The sequence below is a fragment of the Somniosus microcephalus genome, chromosome 23 (genome assembly GCF_052327205.1).
Source record: "Somniosus microcephalus isolate GS21.2 chromosome 23, FLI_Smic_1.0, whole genome shotgun sequence".
Lineage (NCBI taxonomy): Eukaryota > Metazoa > Chordata > Chondrichthyes > Squaliformes > Somniosidae > Somniosus > Somniosus microcephalus.
In genome coordinates, this window is record NC_141009.1 from 604,095 (window position 1) to 620,168 (window position 16,074).

Genomic DNA, 16,074 nt, shown 5'->3' on the forward strand with positions numbered 1-16,074 from the left:
ATTGCTGTTTGTGGGAGCTTGCTGTGCGCTAATTAGCTCCCGTGTTTCCTACATTACAACAGTGACTACACTTCAAAAGTACTTCATTGGTTGTAAAGCGCTTTGGGACGTCCTGAGGTTGTGAAAGGCGCTGGAGAAATGGGTTGTATTGAGCTTTCCCCTCCCACGGGGGTTGCATTTACCTGCTGCAGATTGTTCTCCTCCATCCTGTGAAGAAAGACAGAAGGATTATAGTTTTGCATAAAATCAGATGCAAGTTTCCTTTCACTCAGTAACCCTGTGGGTTCTGGCAGGCTGTGCACGGTACAATGTGCTGGGAAGCAGAGCAGCGAGGGATTGTCAGCCACCTCCCATCACAGCCTCGGGTAACAGAATGTGGGGCGCTGGGGTTCGGGGCAGACACCGGTCAGGGAGTACGCCCTTTGACCCCTGCCCTATGACCGGGGAACAAACACTAAGGTCCCCCAGCGTCTCCTGCTGGCCAGACGCTGACCAGCACCGGGTGCCTGGAGTGATTTGAGGGACGGAATGAGGGAAGGAGGGTGGAGAGAACGCCCGTCAATCCAGAGGGCGCACTCGGAGCTTCAGTGGGTAAATGCAACTCCCGGTGTGGTGCTGAGTCACAGAGAGCAGCGGCCCCCTGTCTCCACCCCAATCTGTAGTCAGTTCACTGCCCTCAGTTAGGTTACTGACAGGGCTGCTACAGTTGGTCTCTGTACCCCAGTGAGAGTCAGTGTGTGTGGAACCTGTACCCCAGTGAGAGTCAGTGTTTGTGGAACCCGAACCCCAGTGAGAGTCAGTGTTTGTGGAACCCGAACCCCAGTGAGAGTCAGTGTCTGTGGAACCCGAACCCCAGTGAGAGTCAGTGTCTGTGGAACCCGAACCCCAGTGAGAGTCAGTGTCTGTGGAACCCGTACCCCAGTGAGAGTCAGTGTCTGTGGAACCCGTACCCCAGTGAGAGTCAGTGTCTGTGGAACCCGTACCCCAGTGAGAGTCAGTGTCTGTGGAACCCGTACCCCAGTGAGAGTCAGTGTCTGTGGAACCCGTACCCCAGTGAGAGTCAGTGTCTGTGGGATCCATACCCCAGTGAGAGTCAGTGTCTGTGGAACCCGAACCCCAGTGAGAGTCAGTGTTTGTGGAACCCGAACCCCAGTGAGAGTCAGTGTCTGTGGAACCCGTACCCCAGTGAGAGTCAGTGTCTGTGGAACCCGTACCCCAGTGAGAGTCAGTGTCTGTGGAACCCGAACCCCAGTGAGAGTCAGTGTTTGTGGAACCCGAACCCCAGTGAGAGTCAGTGTCTGTGGAACCCGTACCCCAGTGAGAGTCAGTGTCTGTGGAACCCGTACCCCAGTGAGAGTCAGTGTCTGTGGAACCCGTACCCCAGTGAGAGTCAGTGTCTGTGGAACCCGTACCCCAGTGAGAGTCAGTGTCTGTGGAACCCGTACCCCAGTGAGAGTCAGTGTCTGTGGGATCCATACCCCAGTGAGAGTCAGTGTCTTTGAGGTGGGGACAAAATTGACAAAAAAATAATTGGCAAATGTCTTAATTTCACTAATAACTTACCAGATCATTGGCTGGTGTGTCTGTGAGGAAAAAGAGAAATTTAAAAGGTGCAAAGCAATCACATCACACACCCCCGCATGTCCCCACCCCGCCCCCTCCCTTGTCCCGCCTTGTTTCCTGCGGGGATTCAGCAGTTTGCTCAGTCATTCTGCTCCACTTCAGGCTTTTCTCGTACAGTGTGGGTAGTGCCGTGTCCAAGAATGGCGGAGGCTTGGGGTCCCGGAAGGAGGGGGGGGGGGGGGTGAATGGCCCAGCCACACTGACAGGAGGGTGAGCAGTGACACAGCTGTTACTCATGGACAAGAAGTGCCCGGCCCTGTACCGTGTGATTGCAAAGAGGCCCAAACAACGGGAGGCAACTCAGAGAAATGTCCTGTAACTGATATGGTGGATCATTCTCTCATCATGTCTCTCTCTGCATTTGCACTGCCACAGGCCAAAGTTCAAATTAATTTTATCAGGGCCCCTCCAATCACCATCTGTGTCAATAGATTATCTGTCAGCAAGTTCCTGGACAGTACAACAATAATAACTTGCATTTATATAGCACCTTTAACACAGTAAAATGTCCCAAGGCGCTTCACAGGAGCGTTATCAGACAAAATTTGACACCGAGCTACATGAGGAGATATTAGGTTTTAAGGAGCAACTTAAAGGAGAGAATCGTAGAATCATACAAATTTACGGCACAGAAGGAGGCCATTCGGCCCATCGTGTCCATGCCAGCCGAAAGAGAGCTATCCAGCCTAATCCCACTCTCCAGCTCTTGCTCCGTAGCCCTGTGGGTTACAGCACTTCAGGTGCATATCCAAGTACTGTTTAAATGTGATGAGGGTTTCTGCCTCTCCCACCCTTTCAGGCAGCGAGTTCCAGACCCCCACAACCCTCTGGGTGAAAGGCATAGTGGTTAGCACTGTTGCCTCACAGCGCCAGGGACCCGGGTTCAAATCCGGCCTCGGGTGACTGTCTGTGTGGAGTTTGCACATTCTCCCCGTGTTTGCGTGGGTTTCCTCCGGGTGCTCCGGTTTCCTCCCACAGTCCAAAGATGTGCGGTTAGGTTGATTGGCTATGATAAATTGACCCTTAGTGTTAGGGGGATTAAATACGTGGGGTTACGGGGATCGGGTGGGATGTGTGTCGGTGCAGGCTCGATGGGCCGAAATGGCCTCTATCTGCACTGTGGGGTTTCTGTGATTTCTGTGAACTCCCCTCTAATCCTCTACCAATTACTTTAAATCTATGCCCCCTGGTTATTGACCCCTCTGCTAAGGGAAATAGGTCCTTCCTATCCACTGTATCTCGGCCCCTCATAATTTTATACACCTCAATGAAGTCTCCCCTCAGCCTCCTCTGTTCTAAAGAAAACAACCCCAGCCTATCCAGTCTTTCCTCATAGCTAAAATTCTCCAGCCCAGGCAACATCCTCGTAAATCTCTTCTGTACCCTCTCTAGCGCAATCACATCCTTCCTGTAACGTGGTGACCAGAACTGCACGCAGTACTCTAGCTGAGGCCGAACTAGTGTTTTATACAGTTCTAGCATAACCCCCCTGCTCTTGTATTCTATGCCTCGGCTAATAAAGGAAAGTATCCCATATGTTTTCTTAACCACCTTATCTACCTGTCCTGCTACCTTCAGGAATCTGTGGAGAGGCACTCTGCTCCTCGACACTACTCAGTGTCCTACCATTCATTGTGTATTCCCTTGCCATCTTAGCTTTCCCCAAATGCACTACCTCACACTTCTCCAGATTGAAGTGGACTGCCCACCTGACCAGTCCATTGATATCTTCCTGCAGTCTACAACTATCTTACTCATTTTCAATCACACAGCTAATTTTTGTGTCATCTGAGGAGGAATTCCTAGAGTGTATACGGGATGGTTTCCTGGACCAATATGTCGAGGAAACAACTGGAGATCAGGCCATCTTAGACTGGGTATTATGCAATGAGAAAGGATTAATAGCAATCTTCTTGTGCGAGGCCCCTTGGAGAGGAGCAATCATAATATGATAGAATTCTTCATTAAAATGGAGAGTGAAGTAGTTGACTCAGAGACTAGGGTCCTGAATTTAAATAAAGAAAACTACGATGGTATGAGGCACGAGTTGGCTAGGATGGATTGGGGAATGTTACTTAAAAGGTTGATGGTGCACAGGCAATGGCAAACATTTAAAGATCGCATGGATGAACTACAGAATTTGTTCATCCCTGTTTGGCATAAAAATAAAACAAAAAAGGTGACTCAACCGTGGCTAACAAGGGAAATTAGGGATAGCATAAGATACAAGGAGAGGATATATAATTTGGCCAGAAAAAGCAGTAAACCTGAGGATTGGGAGCAGTTTAGGATTCAGCAAAGGAGGACAAAGGGATTAATTAAGAGGGGGGAAAATAGATTCTGAGAGTAAGCTTTCAGGGAACATAAAAACTGACTGTAAAAGCTTCTATAGATATGTGAAGAGAAAAAGATTGGTGAAGTCAAGCGTAGGTCCCTTGCAGTCAGAACTAGGGGAATTTATAATGGGGAACAAAGAAATGGCAGACCAATTAAATACATGCTTTGGTTCTGTCTTCACAAAGGAGGACACAAATAACCTCCCAGAGATGTCAGGGAACATAGAGTCTAATGAGAGGGAGGAACTGAAAGAAATCAGTATTTGTAGGGAAATGGTGTGAGGGAAATTGATGGGATTGAAGGCTGATAAATCCCCAGGGCATAGAAACATAGAATAATAAAAAAATAATAGGAAGAGTAGGCCATTCGGCCCCTCGAGCCTGCTCCGCCATTCAATGATATCATGGCTGATCATCCAAACTCAGTACCCTGTCCCTGCCTTCTCCCCATATCCCTTGTTCCCTTTAGCCTTAAGAAATATATCTAATTCCTTCTTGAATATATTCAATGAATTGGCCTCAACTGCCCAGGTTCACCACTCTCTGGGTGAAGAAATTCCTCCTCATCTCTGCCCTAAATGGCTTACCCCTTATCCTTAGACTGTGACCCCTGGTTTTGGACTCCCCTGCCATTGGGAACATCCTCTCGCTATGAAGGCCAACATAGCATTTGCCTTCTTAACCGCCTGCTGCACCTGCATGCTTACCTTCAGCAACTGGTGCACAAGGACACGCAGGTCTCATTGCATTTCCCCTTCTCCCAATCTACTGCCATTCAGATAATAATCTGCCTTCCTGTTTTTAGGGCCACTTAAAAAGGGTTGTAGAGAGAAAACGGGGAATTATAGACCGGTAAGCCTGACATCGGTAGTGGGGAAAATGCTAGAGTCCATTATAAAAGATGTAATAGCAGAGCACTTGGAAAACAGTGACAGGATCGGACAAAGTCAACATGGATTTACAAAAGGTAAATCATGCTTGACAAATCTACGAGAATTTTTTGAGGATGTAACTGATAGAATAAATAAGGGAGAACCAGTGGATGCGGTGTATTTGGACTTTCAGAAGGCTTTCGATAAGGTCCCGCATAAGAGATTGGCGTGCAAAGTTAAAGCACATGGGATTGGGGGTAAGGTACTGTCTTGGATAGAGAACTGGTTGGCAGACAGGAAGCAAAGAGTTGGAATAAACGGGTCTTTTTCCGAGTGACAGGCAGTGACTACTGGGGTACTGCAGGGATCGGTGCGAGGACCCCAGCTATTCACAATATATATAAATAATCTAGACGAGGGAACTAGATGTAATATCTCCAAGTTTGCAGATGACACAAAGCTGGGTGGGCGTGTGTGCTGTGAGGAGGATGCAGAGAAACTCCAGTATGATTTGGACAGGTTGGGTGATTGGGCAGAAGCATGGCAAATGCAGTATAATGTGGATAAATGCGAGGTTATCCACTTCGGTGGCAAAAACAGGAAGACAGATTATCTGAACGGCAATAGATTGGGAGAAGGGTAAGTGTCCCTCAGAACTTTTTCCAACAATTTGCCCACCACCGAGGTTAGGCTGACTGGCCTGTAATTACTCGGTCTATCCCTTTCTCCCTTTTTAAAAAACGGTACCATGTTAGCAGTCCTCCAGTACAACACCTGTAGCCAGAGAGGATTGGAAAATGATGGTCAGAGCCTCTGCTATTTCCTGCCTTGCTTCTCTTTACAGTCTGGGATACATTTCATCCGGGCCTGGCGATGTATCTACTTCCAAAGATGCTAAACCCCTGAATACTTCCTCTCTCACTATATTTATCTCATCTAAAATTTCACACTCCACCTCCTTAACGACAATGTCTGCATCATCCCTCTTTATTGTGAAGACAGAGGCAAAATATTCATTAAGAACCATAACCACGTCTTCCGCCTCCACACACAAGCTTCCTTTTTGGTCTCTAATAGGCCCTACTCTTGCTTTAGTTTTCCCCTTGCTCTTTATGTATTTATAAAACATCTTTGGGTTTTCCTTGATTTTACCTGCCAATATTTTTTCATGCAGAAAGGTAGAGAGATTTAGGGAGGGAATTCCAGAGCTTAGGGCCCAGGCAGCTGAAGGCACGGCCACCAATGGTGGAGCAAAGGGGGTGGGGGTTGGACAAGAGGCCAGAAGTGGAGGGCCTGAATCGTGCAATGCAGCATTGTGGAATTCAGCTCTGAGCAATGCACTGACACCAACACCACTCCCCTATGCACTCACACAGATGTAAACCGCTAAAATGAAACTCCAGGGGTCTGTGTGAAACAGAACATCAGGTGTCAAGAAGCTCACTGTACTCCAAGTGTCCTGCACAAGAGAGAATAGCTCAGGCTGCAGACCCCACATCACTGGGAACAACTGACAGAGGATGGGGCTTGTGAACAAACAGTGTGCAGCAGCAGTCAGTGCCCGTGCAGACCAGGACCGCTCCCCCACTGCAACATTCACTGAGGGAGCTTTACTCTGTATCTAACCCGTGCTGTACCTGCCCTGGGAGTGTTTGATGGGACAGTGTAGAGGGAGCTTTACTCTGTATCTAACCCGTGCTGTACCTGCCCTGGGAGTGTTTGATGGGACAGTGTAGAGAGATCTTTACTCTGTATGAAACCGTGCTGTACCTGCCCTGGGAGTGTTTGATGGGACAGTGTTGAGGGAGCTTTACTCTGTATCTAACCCGTGCTGTACCTGCCCTGGGAGTGTTTGATGGGACAGTGTAGAGGGAGCTTTATTCTGTATCTAACCCGTGCTGTACCTGCCCTGGGAGTGTTTGATGGGACAGTGTAGAGGGGGCTTTACTCTGTATCTAACCCGTGCTGTACCTGCCCTGGGAGTGTTTGATGGGACAGTGTAGAGGGAGCTTTACTCTGTATCTTACCCGTGCTGTACCTGCCCTGGGAGTGTTTGACGGGACAGTGTAGACGGAGCTTTACTCTGTATGTAAGCCGTGCTGTACCTGCCCTGGGAGTGTTTGATGGGACAGTGTAGAGGGAGCTTTACTCTGTATCTAACCCCGTGCTGTACCTGCCCTGGGAGTGTTTGTTGGGACAGTGTAGAGGGAGCTTTACTCTGTATCTAACCCCGTGCTGTACCTGCCCTGGGAGTGTTTGATGGGACAGTGTAGAGGGAGCTTTACTCTGTATCTAACCCGTGCTGTACCTGCCCTGGGAGTGTTTGATGGGACAGTGTAGAGGGAGCTTTACTCTGTATCTAACCCGTGCTGTACCTGCCCTGGGAGTGTTTGATGGGACAGTGTAGAGGGAGCTTTACTCTGTATCTTACCTGTGCTGTACCTGCCCTGGGAGTGTTTGATAGGACAGTGTAGAGGGAGCTTTACTCTGTATCTAACCCGTGCTGTACCTGCCCTGGGAGTGTTTGATGGGACAGTGTAGAGGGAGCTTTACTCTGTATCTAACCCGTGCTGTACCTGCCCTGGGAGTGTTTGATGAGACAGTGTAGAGGGGGCTTTACTCTGTATCTAACCCGTGCTGTACCTGCCCTGGGAGCGTTTGATGGGACAGTGTAGAGGGAGCTTTACTCTGTATCTAACCCGTGCTGTACCTGCCCTGGGGGTGTTTGTTGGGACAGTGTAGAGGGAGCTTTACTCTGTATCTAACCCCGTGCTGTACCTGCCCTGGGAGTGTTTGATGGGACAGTGTAGAGGGAGCTTTACTCTGTATCTAACCCGTGCTGTACCTGCCCTGGGAGTGTTTGATGGGACAGTGTAGAGGAAGCTTTACTCTGTATCTAACCCATGCTGTACCTGCCCTGGGAGTGTTTGATGGGACAGTGTAGAGGGGGCTTTACTCTGTATCTAACCCGTGCTGTACCTGCCCTGGGAGTGTTTGATGGGACAGTGTAGAGGGGGCTTTACTCTGTATCTAACCCGTGCTGTACCTGCCACTGCGAGTGTTTGATGGGACAGTGTAGAGGGAGCTTTACTCTGTATCTAACCCGTGCTGTACCTGCCCTGGGAGTGTTTGATGGGACAGTGTAGAGGGAGCTTTACTCTGTATCTAACCCGTGCTGCACCGGCCCTGGTAGTGTTTGATGGAACAGTGTAGAGGGGGCTTTACTCTGTATCTAACCCGTGCTGTACCGGCCCTGGGAGTGTTTGATGGGACAGTGTAGAGGGAGCTTTACTCTGTGTTTCACCTCGATGATGACAAAATCCCCCCAGAGGTATGAAGCCTTCATGATTCAATCCCCCCGTGTGAGAGAAATACTATTTGCTGATAGTTTTTATACCCATTGAGCTGTCTCTCCGGATGAGATCATTGTGCCCAGCACTGCACCGGCTAGCAGCACCCGAGGGGAGTTTTATAGAAGTTATTTACATTTCAAGTCAATGAAATTGGAACAAGAGTCTCCGGCTCCGCCCGATAACCGCACAGACTGCGGAACAAGAGTCTCCGGCTCCGCCCGATAACTGCACAGACTGCGGAACAAGAGTCTCCGGCTCCGCCCGATAACTGCACAGACTGCGGAACAAGAGTCTCCGGCACCGCCCGATAACCGCACAGACTCCGGATCAAGAATCTCCGGCACCGCCCGATAATCACACAGACTGCGGAACAAGAGTCTCCGGCTCCGCCCGATAACCGCACAGACTCCGGATCAAGAATCTCCGGCACCGCCCGATAACTGCACAGACTGCGGAACAAGAGTCTCCGGCACCGCCCGATAATCTCACAGACTCCGGAACAAGAGTCTCCGGCTCCGCCCGATAACCGCACAGACTCCGGATCAAGAGTCTCCGGCACCGCCCGATAACTGCACAGACTGCGGAACAAGAGTCTCCGGCACCGCCCGATAATCTCACAGACTCCGGAACAAGAGTCTCCGGCTCCGCCCGATAACCACACAGACTGCGGAACAAGAGTCTCCGGCTCCGCCCGATAACCGCACAGACTGCGGAACAAGAGTCTCCGGCTCCGCCCGATAACCGCACAGACTGCGGAACAAGAGTCTCCGGCACTGCCCGATAACCACACAGGCTGCGGAACAAGAGTCTCCGGCAGCGCCCGATAACCGCACAGGCTGCAGAACAAGAGTCTCTGGCACTGCCCGATAACCGCACAGGCTGCGGAACAAGAGTCTCTGGCAGCGCCCGATAACCGCACAGACTCCGGAACAGGAGTCTCCGGCACTGCCCGATAACCACACAGACTCGGGAACAAGAGTCTCCGGCACTGCCCGATAACCGCACAGACTCAGGAACAAGAGTCTCCGGCACTGCCCGATAACCGCACAGACTGCGGAACAAGAGTCTCCAGCAGCGCCCGATTACCGCACAAACTGCGGAACAAGAGTCTCCGGCACTGCCCGATAATCACACAGACTGCGGGATAAGAGTCTCTGGCACTGCCCGGTAACCGCACAGACTGCGGAACAAGAGTCTCCGGCAGCGCCCGATTACCGCACAAACTGCGGAACAAGAGTCTCCGGCTCCACCCGATAACCGCACAGACTGCGGGACAAGAGTCTCCGGCACTGCCCGATAACCGCACAGACTGCGGAACAAGAGTCTCCGGCACCGCCCGATAACCGCACAGACTCGGGAACAAGAGTCTCCGGCACTGCCCGATAACCGCACAGACTGCGGAACAAGAGTCTCCGGCACTGCCCGATAATCACACAGACTCGGGAACAAGAGTCTCCGGCACCGCCCGATAACCGCACAGACTGCGGGACAAGAGTCTCTGGCACTGCCCGATAACCGCACAGACTGTGGAACAGGAGTCTCCGGCACTGCCCGATAACCGCACAGACTGTGGAACAAGAGTCTCTGGCACTGCCCGGTAACCGCACAGACTGCGGAACAGGAGTCTCCGGCACTGCCCGATAACCGCACAGACTGTGGAACAAGAGTCTCTGGCACTGCCCGGTAACCGCACAGACTGCGGAACAGGAGTCTCCGGCACTGCCCGATAACCGCACAGACTCGGGAACAAGAGTCTCCGGCACCGCCCGATAACCGCACAGACTGCGGGACAAGAGTCTCTGGCACTGCCCGATAATCACACAGACTGCGGAACAGGAGTCTCCGGCACTGCCCGATAATCACACAGACTCGGGAACAAGAGTCTCCGGCACCGCCCGATAACCGCACAGACTGCGGAACAAGAGTCTCCGGCACCACCCGATAACCGCACAGACTGCGGAACAAGAGTCTCCGGCACTGCCCGATAACCGCACAGACTGCGGAACAAGAGTCTCCGGCACTGCCCGATAACCGCACAGACTGCGGAACAAGAGTCTCCGGCTCCGCCCGATAACCGCACAGACTGCGGAACAAGAGTCTCCGGCACTGCCCGATAACCGCACAGACTGCGGAACAAGTCTCCGGCACTGCCCGATAACCGCGCAGACTGCGGAACAAGAGTCTCCGGCTCTGCCCGATAACCGCACAGACTGCGGAACAAGAGTCTCCGGCTCTGCCCGATAACCGCGCAGACTGCGGAACAAGAGTCTCCGGCACTGCCCGATAACCGCACAGACTGCGGAACAAGAGTCTCCGGCTCCGCCCGATAACCGCCCAGACTGCGGAACAAGAGTCTCCGGCACTGCCCGATAACCGCACAGACTGCGGAACAAGTCTCCGGCACTGCCCGATAACCGCGCAGACTGCGGAACAAGAGTCTCCGGCTCTGCCCGATAACCGCACAGACTGCGGAACAAGAGTCTCCGGCACTGCCCGATAACCGCGCAGACTGCGGAACAAGAGTCTCCGGCTCTGCCCGATAACCGCGCAGACTGCGGATTACGTACGTAACTTGCATTGTGCGGCTGTCTCCAGACATTCTTTGTGCGCTCCAGTACCACAGTTGGAACAAGTGTATCCCTGGTAAAAGATCCCTCTGTGAGAAATGTACAAAACAAGAAACGAGGTTAACAAACGGACTGAAAAACAAACAGAAAATGCTGGAGGTGCGTCGTACGGAGAGAGAAAGCCGGGTTTGTGTGCGATCGATCGAACTGATCAGCCTCACATCCAATCCATCTTTGCTCCAGAGGCACTGATGGACCTGCTGAATGTGTCAGGACAGCGCTAGCATTACCTTTATCTCCAAAACTGATTACAAGCACACCCTTGAGGCATCCTTTCACCAGATGTTCAACCGTGGGCCCATCTGCCAGTTCAGGCGCGTGTTAAAGATCACAGGACAATATTCAAAGAGAAACAGGGCGTCTTCCAGTGTCCCAGCCAACAATTCGCCCTCCAACATCACCATAAACCCACTGAACTAGTATTTATAGCACCTTATCAGGTCACAGCCAATCAATCTCTTTAAAAGTGCAGTTAATGTTATGTAGGCAGCCGATTTGTGCACAAGAAGATCCCACAAATGTGCAAATGAGATTAATGACCAGTTAACCTATTTTTGGCCGTGTTGGTCAAAGGAAGAATATTGGGCCAGGACACCTGGGAGAAATCCGCTGCTCCTCCTTAAAATAGTGCAGTGGGATCATTTACACCCACCTGAGGGGGCAGACAGGGCCTACGGTTTAATATCTCATCCAAAAGACGGCCCCTCCGACAGTGCAGCGCCCCCTCAGTACTGTCCCTCCGACAGTGCAGCGCTCCCTCAGTACTGTCCCTCCGACAGTGCAGCGCTCCCTCAGTACTGCCCCTCAGACAGTGCAGCACTCCCTCAGTACTGCCCCTCCGACAGTGCAGCGCCCCCTCAGTACTGTCCCTCCGACAGTGCAGCGCTCCCTCAGTACTGCCCCTCCGACAGTGCAGCGCTCCCTCAGTACTGCCCCTCAGACAGTGCAGCGCCCCCTCAGTACTGCCCCTCCGACAGGGCAGCGCTCCCTCAGTACTGCCCCTCCGACAGTGCGGCGCTCCCTCAGTACTGTCCCTCCAACAGTGCGGCGCTCCCTCAGTACTGCCCCTCCAACAGTGCGGCGCTCCCTCAGTACTGTCCCTCCGACAGTGCAGCGCTCCCTCAGTACTGCCCCTCCAACAGTGCGGCGCTCCCTCAGTACTGTCCCTCCGACAGTGCAGCGCTCCCTCAGTACTGCCCCTCCGACAGTACGGCGCTCCCTCAGTACTGCCCCTCCGACAGTGCAGCGCTCCCTCAGTACTGTCCCTCCGACAGTGCGGCGCTCCCTCAGTACTGTCCCTCCGACAGTGCGGCACTCCCTCAGTACTGTCCCTCCGACAGTGCAGCGCCCCCTCAGTACTGCCCCTCCGACAGTGCAGCGCTCCCTCAGTACTGCCCCTCCGACAGTGCGGCGCTCCCTCAGTACTGCCCCTCCGACAGTGCAGCGCTCCCTCACTACTGCCCCTCCGACACCTCCGACAGTGCGGCACTCCCTCAGTACTGCCCCTCCGACAGTACGGCGCTCCCTCAGTACTGCCCCTCCAACAGTGCGGCACTCCCTCAGTACTGTCCCTCCGACAGTGCAGCGTTCCCTCAGTACTGCCCCTCCGACAGTGCGGCGCTCCCTCAGTACTGCCCCTCCGACAGTGCGGTGCTCCCTCAGTACTGCCCCTCCGACAGTGCGGCGTTCCCTCAGTACTGCCCCTCCGACAGTGCGGTGCTCCCTCAGTACTGCCCCTCCGACAGTGCGGCGCTCCCTCAGTACTGCACTGGGAGCATCAGCCTGGATTATGTGCTCAAGTCTCTGGAGTGCGGTTTGAACCAACAACCTGCTGACTCAGAAGCAAGGGTTAGCTTCTTGAGTTTCCTGAGCAACCACTCACTAACAGCTAACATAGAACATCTGCCTGATTTGTATAGCAGGTCTGTGATATTCACCACTGTTGGTGATGTTGCTGTGTGCAAACTGGCTGCGTGTTTGCTGACATATACGTCACTGTGCTTAACAATAATTCATCGCACCTGAAGGAGACACGATCGTTTGCCCTTTGAATGAAGCAGATATTTTATTTTTAATATTCTTAAAAGTGTGTTGCTCCTCCACTCAGTTCAATACGTCAGTTATATATTCGTTAAGATGCAGTTGCTGGTAATTGCAGACCGGCGGGGGGGTGGTGGTGACAGACTGAGAGTTTCCGGTGGGGTGGGGGGGTGAGAGTTTCCTGGGGGGGTGGGGTGAGCGTTTCCGGGGGGGGGGGGGGGGGGGGGAATTTCCGGGGGGGGGGGGCGCGGGGGGGGGGAAAGAGTCTCTGGGGGGTGGGGGGGGGGTGGTTTCTGGGGTTACCTCAGCAACATCCTACATGCTTTGCAGTTGGTGGATTTGTCGAATGTCGTCATTTGGAAGTTGTGGTAATTTGCCGTCGCTTTCTCAGGTTTAATATTTGACCTGAAAAGGAAATGAATGAAGTGAGAAACGTATCAACAGCAGGCACTGCCCTCTAAATACATGTTAGTCCCCTCAGCCTCCACTGCACCAATCCTCAGTTACAGGACCATCTGGTGACCCGAGTTTGTGACACTCGGAACAACTGGAAGAGAGAACACCCTCACGGACACTCAAAACTGGTGGTAGGCGGCCAGCAGCACCCTGGGGTGGTAGGCGCCCAGCAGCACCCTGGGGTGGTAGGCGGCCAGCAGCACCCTGGGGTGGTAGGCGGCCAGCAGCACCCTGGGGTGGTAGGCGCCCAGCAGCACCCTGGGGTGGTAGGCGCCCAGCAGCACCCTGGGGTGGTAGGCGCCCAGCAGCACCCTGGGGTGGTAGGCGCCCAGCAGCACCCTGGGGTGGTAGGCGCCCAGCAGCACCCTGGGGTGGTAGGCGCCCAGCAGCACCCTGGGGTGGTAGGCGCCCAGCAGCACCCTGGGGTGGTAGGCGCCCAGCAGCACCCTGGGGTGGTAGGCGCCCAGCAGCACCCTGGGGTGGTTGGTGCCATGGGGTGAACGGGGGAGCAGCAACTTCTGCAGGGCACCCAACAGTAGCCCAGATGAATAGGACTGAATGGCATTGGACTGATCTGTACTGTGGCACACACAGGAACAGGAGGAGGCCATTCAGCCCCTCGAGCCTGTTACACAGGAACAGGAGGAGGCCATTCAGCCCCTCGAGCCTGTTACACAGGAACAGGAGGAGGCCATTCAGCCCCTCGAGCCTGTTCCGCCATTCAATTAGATCAGGGCTGATCTGTTACCTAACTCCATTTACCCGCCTTCATTCTGTAACGTTTAATACCCTCACTCAACAAATATCTATTAATCTCAGTTTTGAAATCTCCAATTGACCCCCAGCCTCGACAGTTTTTGGTGGAGAGAGTTCCAGATTTCCACCACCCTTTGTGTGAAGAAGTGCTTCCTGACATCACCCCTGAACGGCCGGGCTCTAATTTTAAGGTTCTGCCCCCTTGTTCTGGACTCCCCCCACCAGAGGAAATAGTTTCTCTCTCTCGACCCGATCAACTCCTTTAATCATCTTAACATAGAAGATAGGAGCAGGAGTCGGCCATTTGGCCCCTCGAGCCTGCTCCGCCATTTAATGAGATATTGGCTCATCATCCAAATTCAGTACCCGGTCCCTGCCTTCTCCCCAGATCCCCTGAACCCTTTAGCCTTAAGAAATATATCTAACTCCTTCTTGAATATATTTAATGAATTGGCCTCAACTACCTTCTGTGGTAGAGAATTCCACAGGTTCACCACTCTCTGGGTGAAGAAATTCTTCTTCATCTCAGTCCTAAATGGCCTACCCCTTATCCTTAGACTGTGACCCCTGGTTCTGGACTCCCCGACCATTGGGAACATCCTTCCTGCATCTAGTCTGTCCAGTCCTGTTAGAATTTTATACGTTTCGATGAGATCCCCTCTCAATTTTCTAAACTCCAGCAAGTATAAGCCCAATCGACCCAATCTCTCCTCATACGTCATTCCTGCCATCCCAAGTATCAGTCTGGTGAACACCTCGATTAGATCACCCCTTAATCTTCTAAACTCGAGGGAATACAAGCCCAGTCTGTGCAACCTGTCCTCGGAATTTAACCCTTTCAGCCCCGGTATCATTCTGGTGAATCTGTGCTGCCCCCCCTCCGAGGCCGATATATCCTTCTTGAGGGGCGGGGCCCAGAACTGATCGCAGTCGCTCCAGATGGGGTCTGACCAGAGCTTTATATAACTGGAACATAACTTCCTCCCCTTTGTATTCCAGCCCCTCGAGATAAAGACCAACATTCCATTGGCCTTTTTGATTATTTTTTGTTCCTGTCCACCAGCTTTAATGATTTCTGAGCTTGGACCACTAAATCTCTCGGCTCCCCCACAGTTCCCAGCTTCTCCCCATTTAGAAAATACTCTGACTGATCTTTCCTGGGTCCAAAGTGAGTGACCTCACACTTCCCCACATTGAACTCCATCGGACACAGTTTTGCCCCCACACTGAATCTCTCAATGTCCACACACATTGTTTGGGGAGGGGAGAATATTCTGGTTGCCGTGAGTAATGACAACATAAATCCATTGACGGAGATCTCGCCAAGCTGGTTTCATGAGTTAAAATTCAGCTCAGAATGACCAGAGTGTCAGCCCTGAACCCCGACCCACAAACACATCCCAGGCCAGTCACAGCTGCAGACAAGAGATTGTATCAGACTCACATCGCCATTTCAAACTGCTCCATCCACTTCCTCTTCATATCCTCCGTCTTACAGAACAACTGGAACCCCTGTTTGCCTTGAAGGTGAATTAAATAAAATGCGTAGGACCACTGCAAAACACAAGAGCAAAATCCCCCTGTTATAAACACAGAGACGATGTCAGACACACTGACCCCACAAACCAGGGCTCACCCAGGGGCAGTTCACTCGCCATGGGGAAATTCGCCCGCCCTGGGGCAGTTCGCCCGCCCTGGGGCAGTTCGCCCGCCGAGGGGCAGTTCGCCCGTCGAGGGGCAGTTCGCCCGTCGAGGGGTAGTTCACCCGCCCAGGGGTAGTTCACCCGCCATGGGGAAATTCACCCACCCAGGGGCAGTTCGCCCACCCAGGGGCAGTTCGCCCGCCCAGGGGCAGTTCGCCCGCCATGGGGCAGTTCGCCCGCCATGGGGCAGTTCGCCCGCCATGGGGCAGTTCGCCCGCCATGGGGCAGTTCGCCCGCCATGGGGAAATTCACCCACCGAGGGGCAGTTCGCCCGCCCAGGGGTAGTTCGCCAACCGAGGGGCAGTTCG

General features: G+C 52.9%; 1 protein-coding gene across 7 annotated transcripts in view; it reads right to left on the bottom strand.

The window, feature by feature from the left end:
• Positions 1-16,074, bottom strand: part of vav2 (vav guanine nucleotide exchange factor 2) — a 271,817-nt gene that overhangs the window by 81,280 nt on the left and 174,463 nt on the right. For all 7 annotated transcript variants that reach the window (XM_085965171.1, XM_085965168.1, XM_085965170.1 and 4 more), the window contains 5 exons: positions 15,508-15,617; positions 13,155-13,256; positions 10,752-10,840; positions 1,564-1,583; positions 183-207 (listed from right to left, as the gene is read on the bottom strand). In XM_085965171.1, coding sequence (XP_085821297.1) covers positions 183-207; positions 1,564-1,583; positions 10,752-10,840; positions 13,155-13,256; positions 15,508-15,617 — 346 coding nt within the window. The remainder of the gene's footprint in view (positions 1-182; positions 208-1,563; positions 1,584-10,751; positions 10,841-13,154; positions 13,257-15,507; positions 15,618-16,074) is intronic.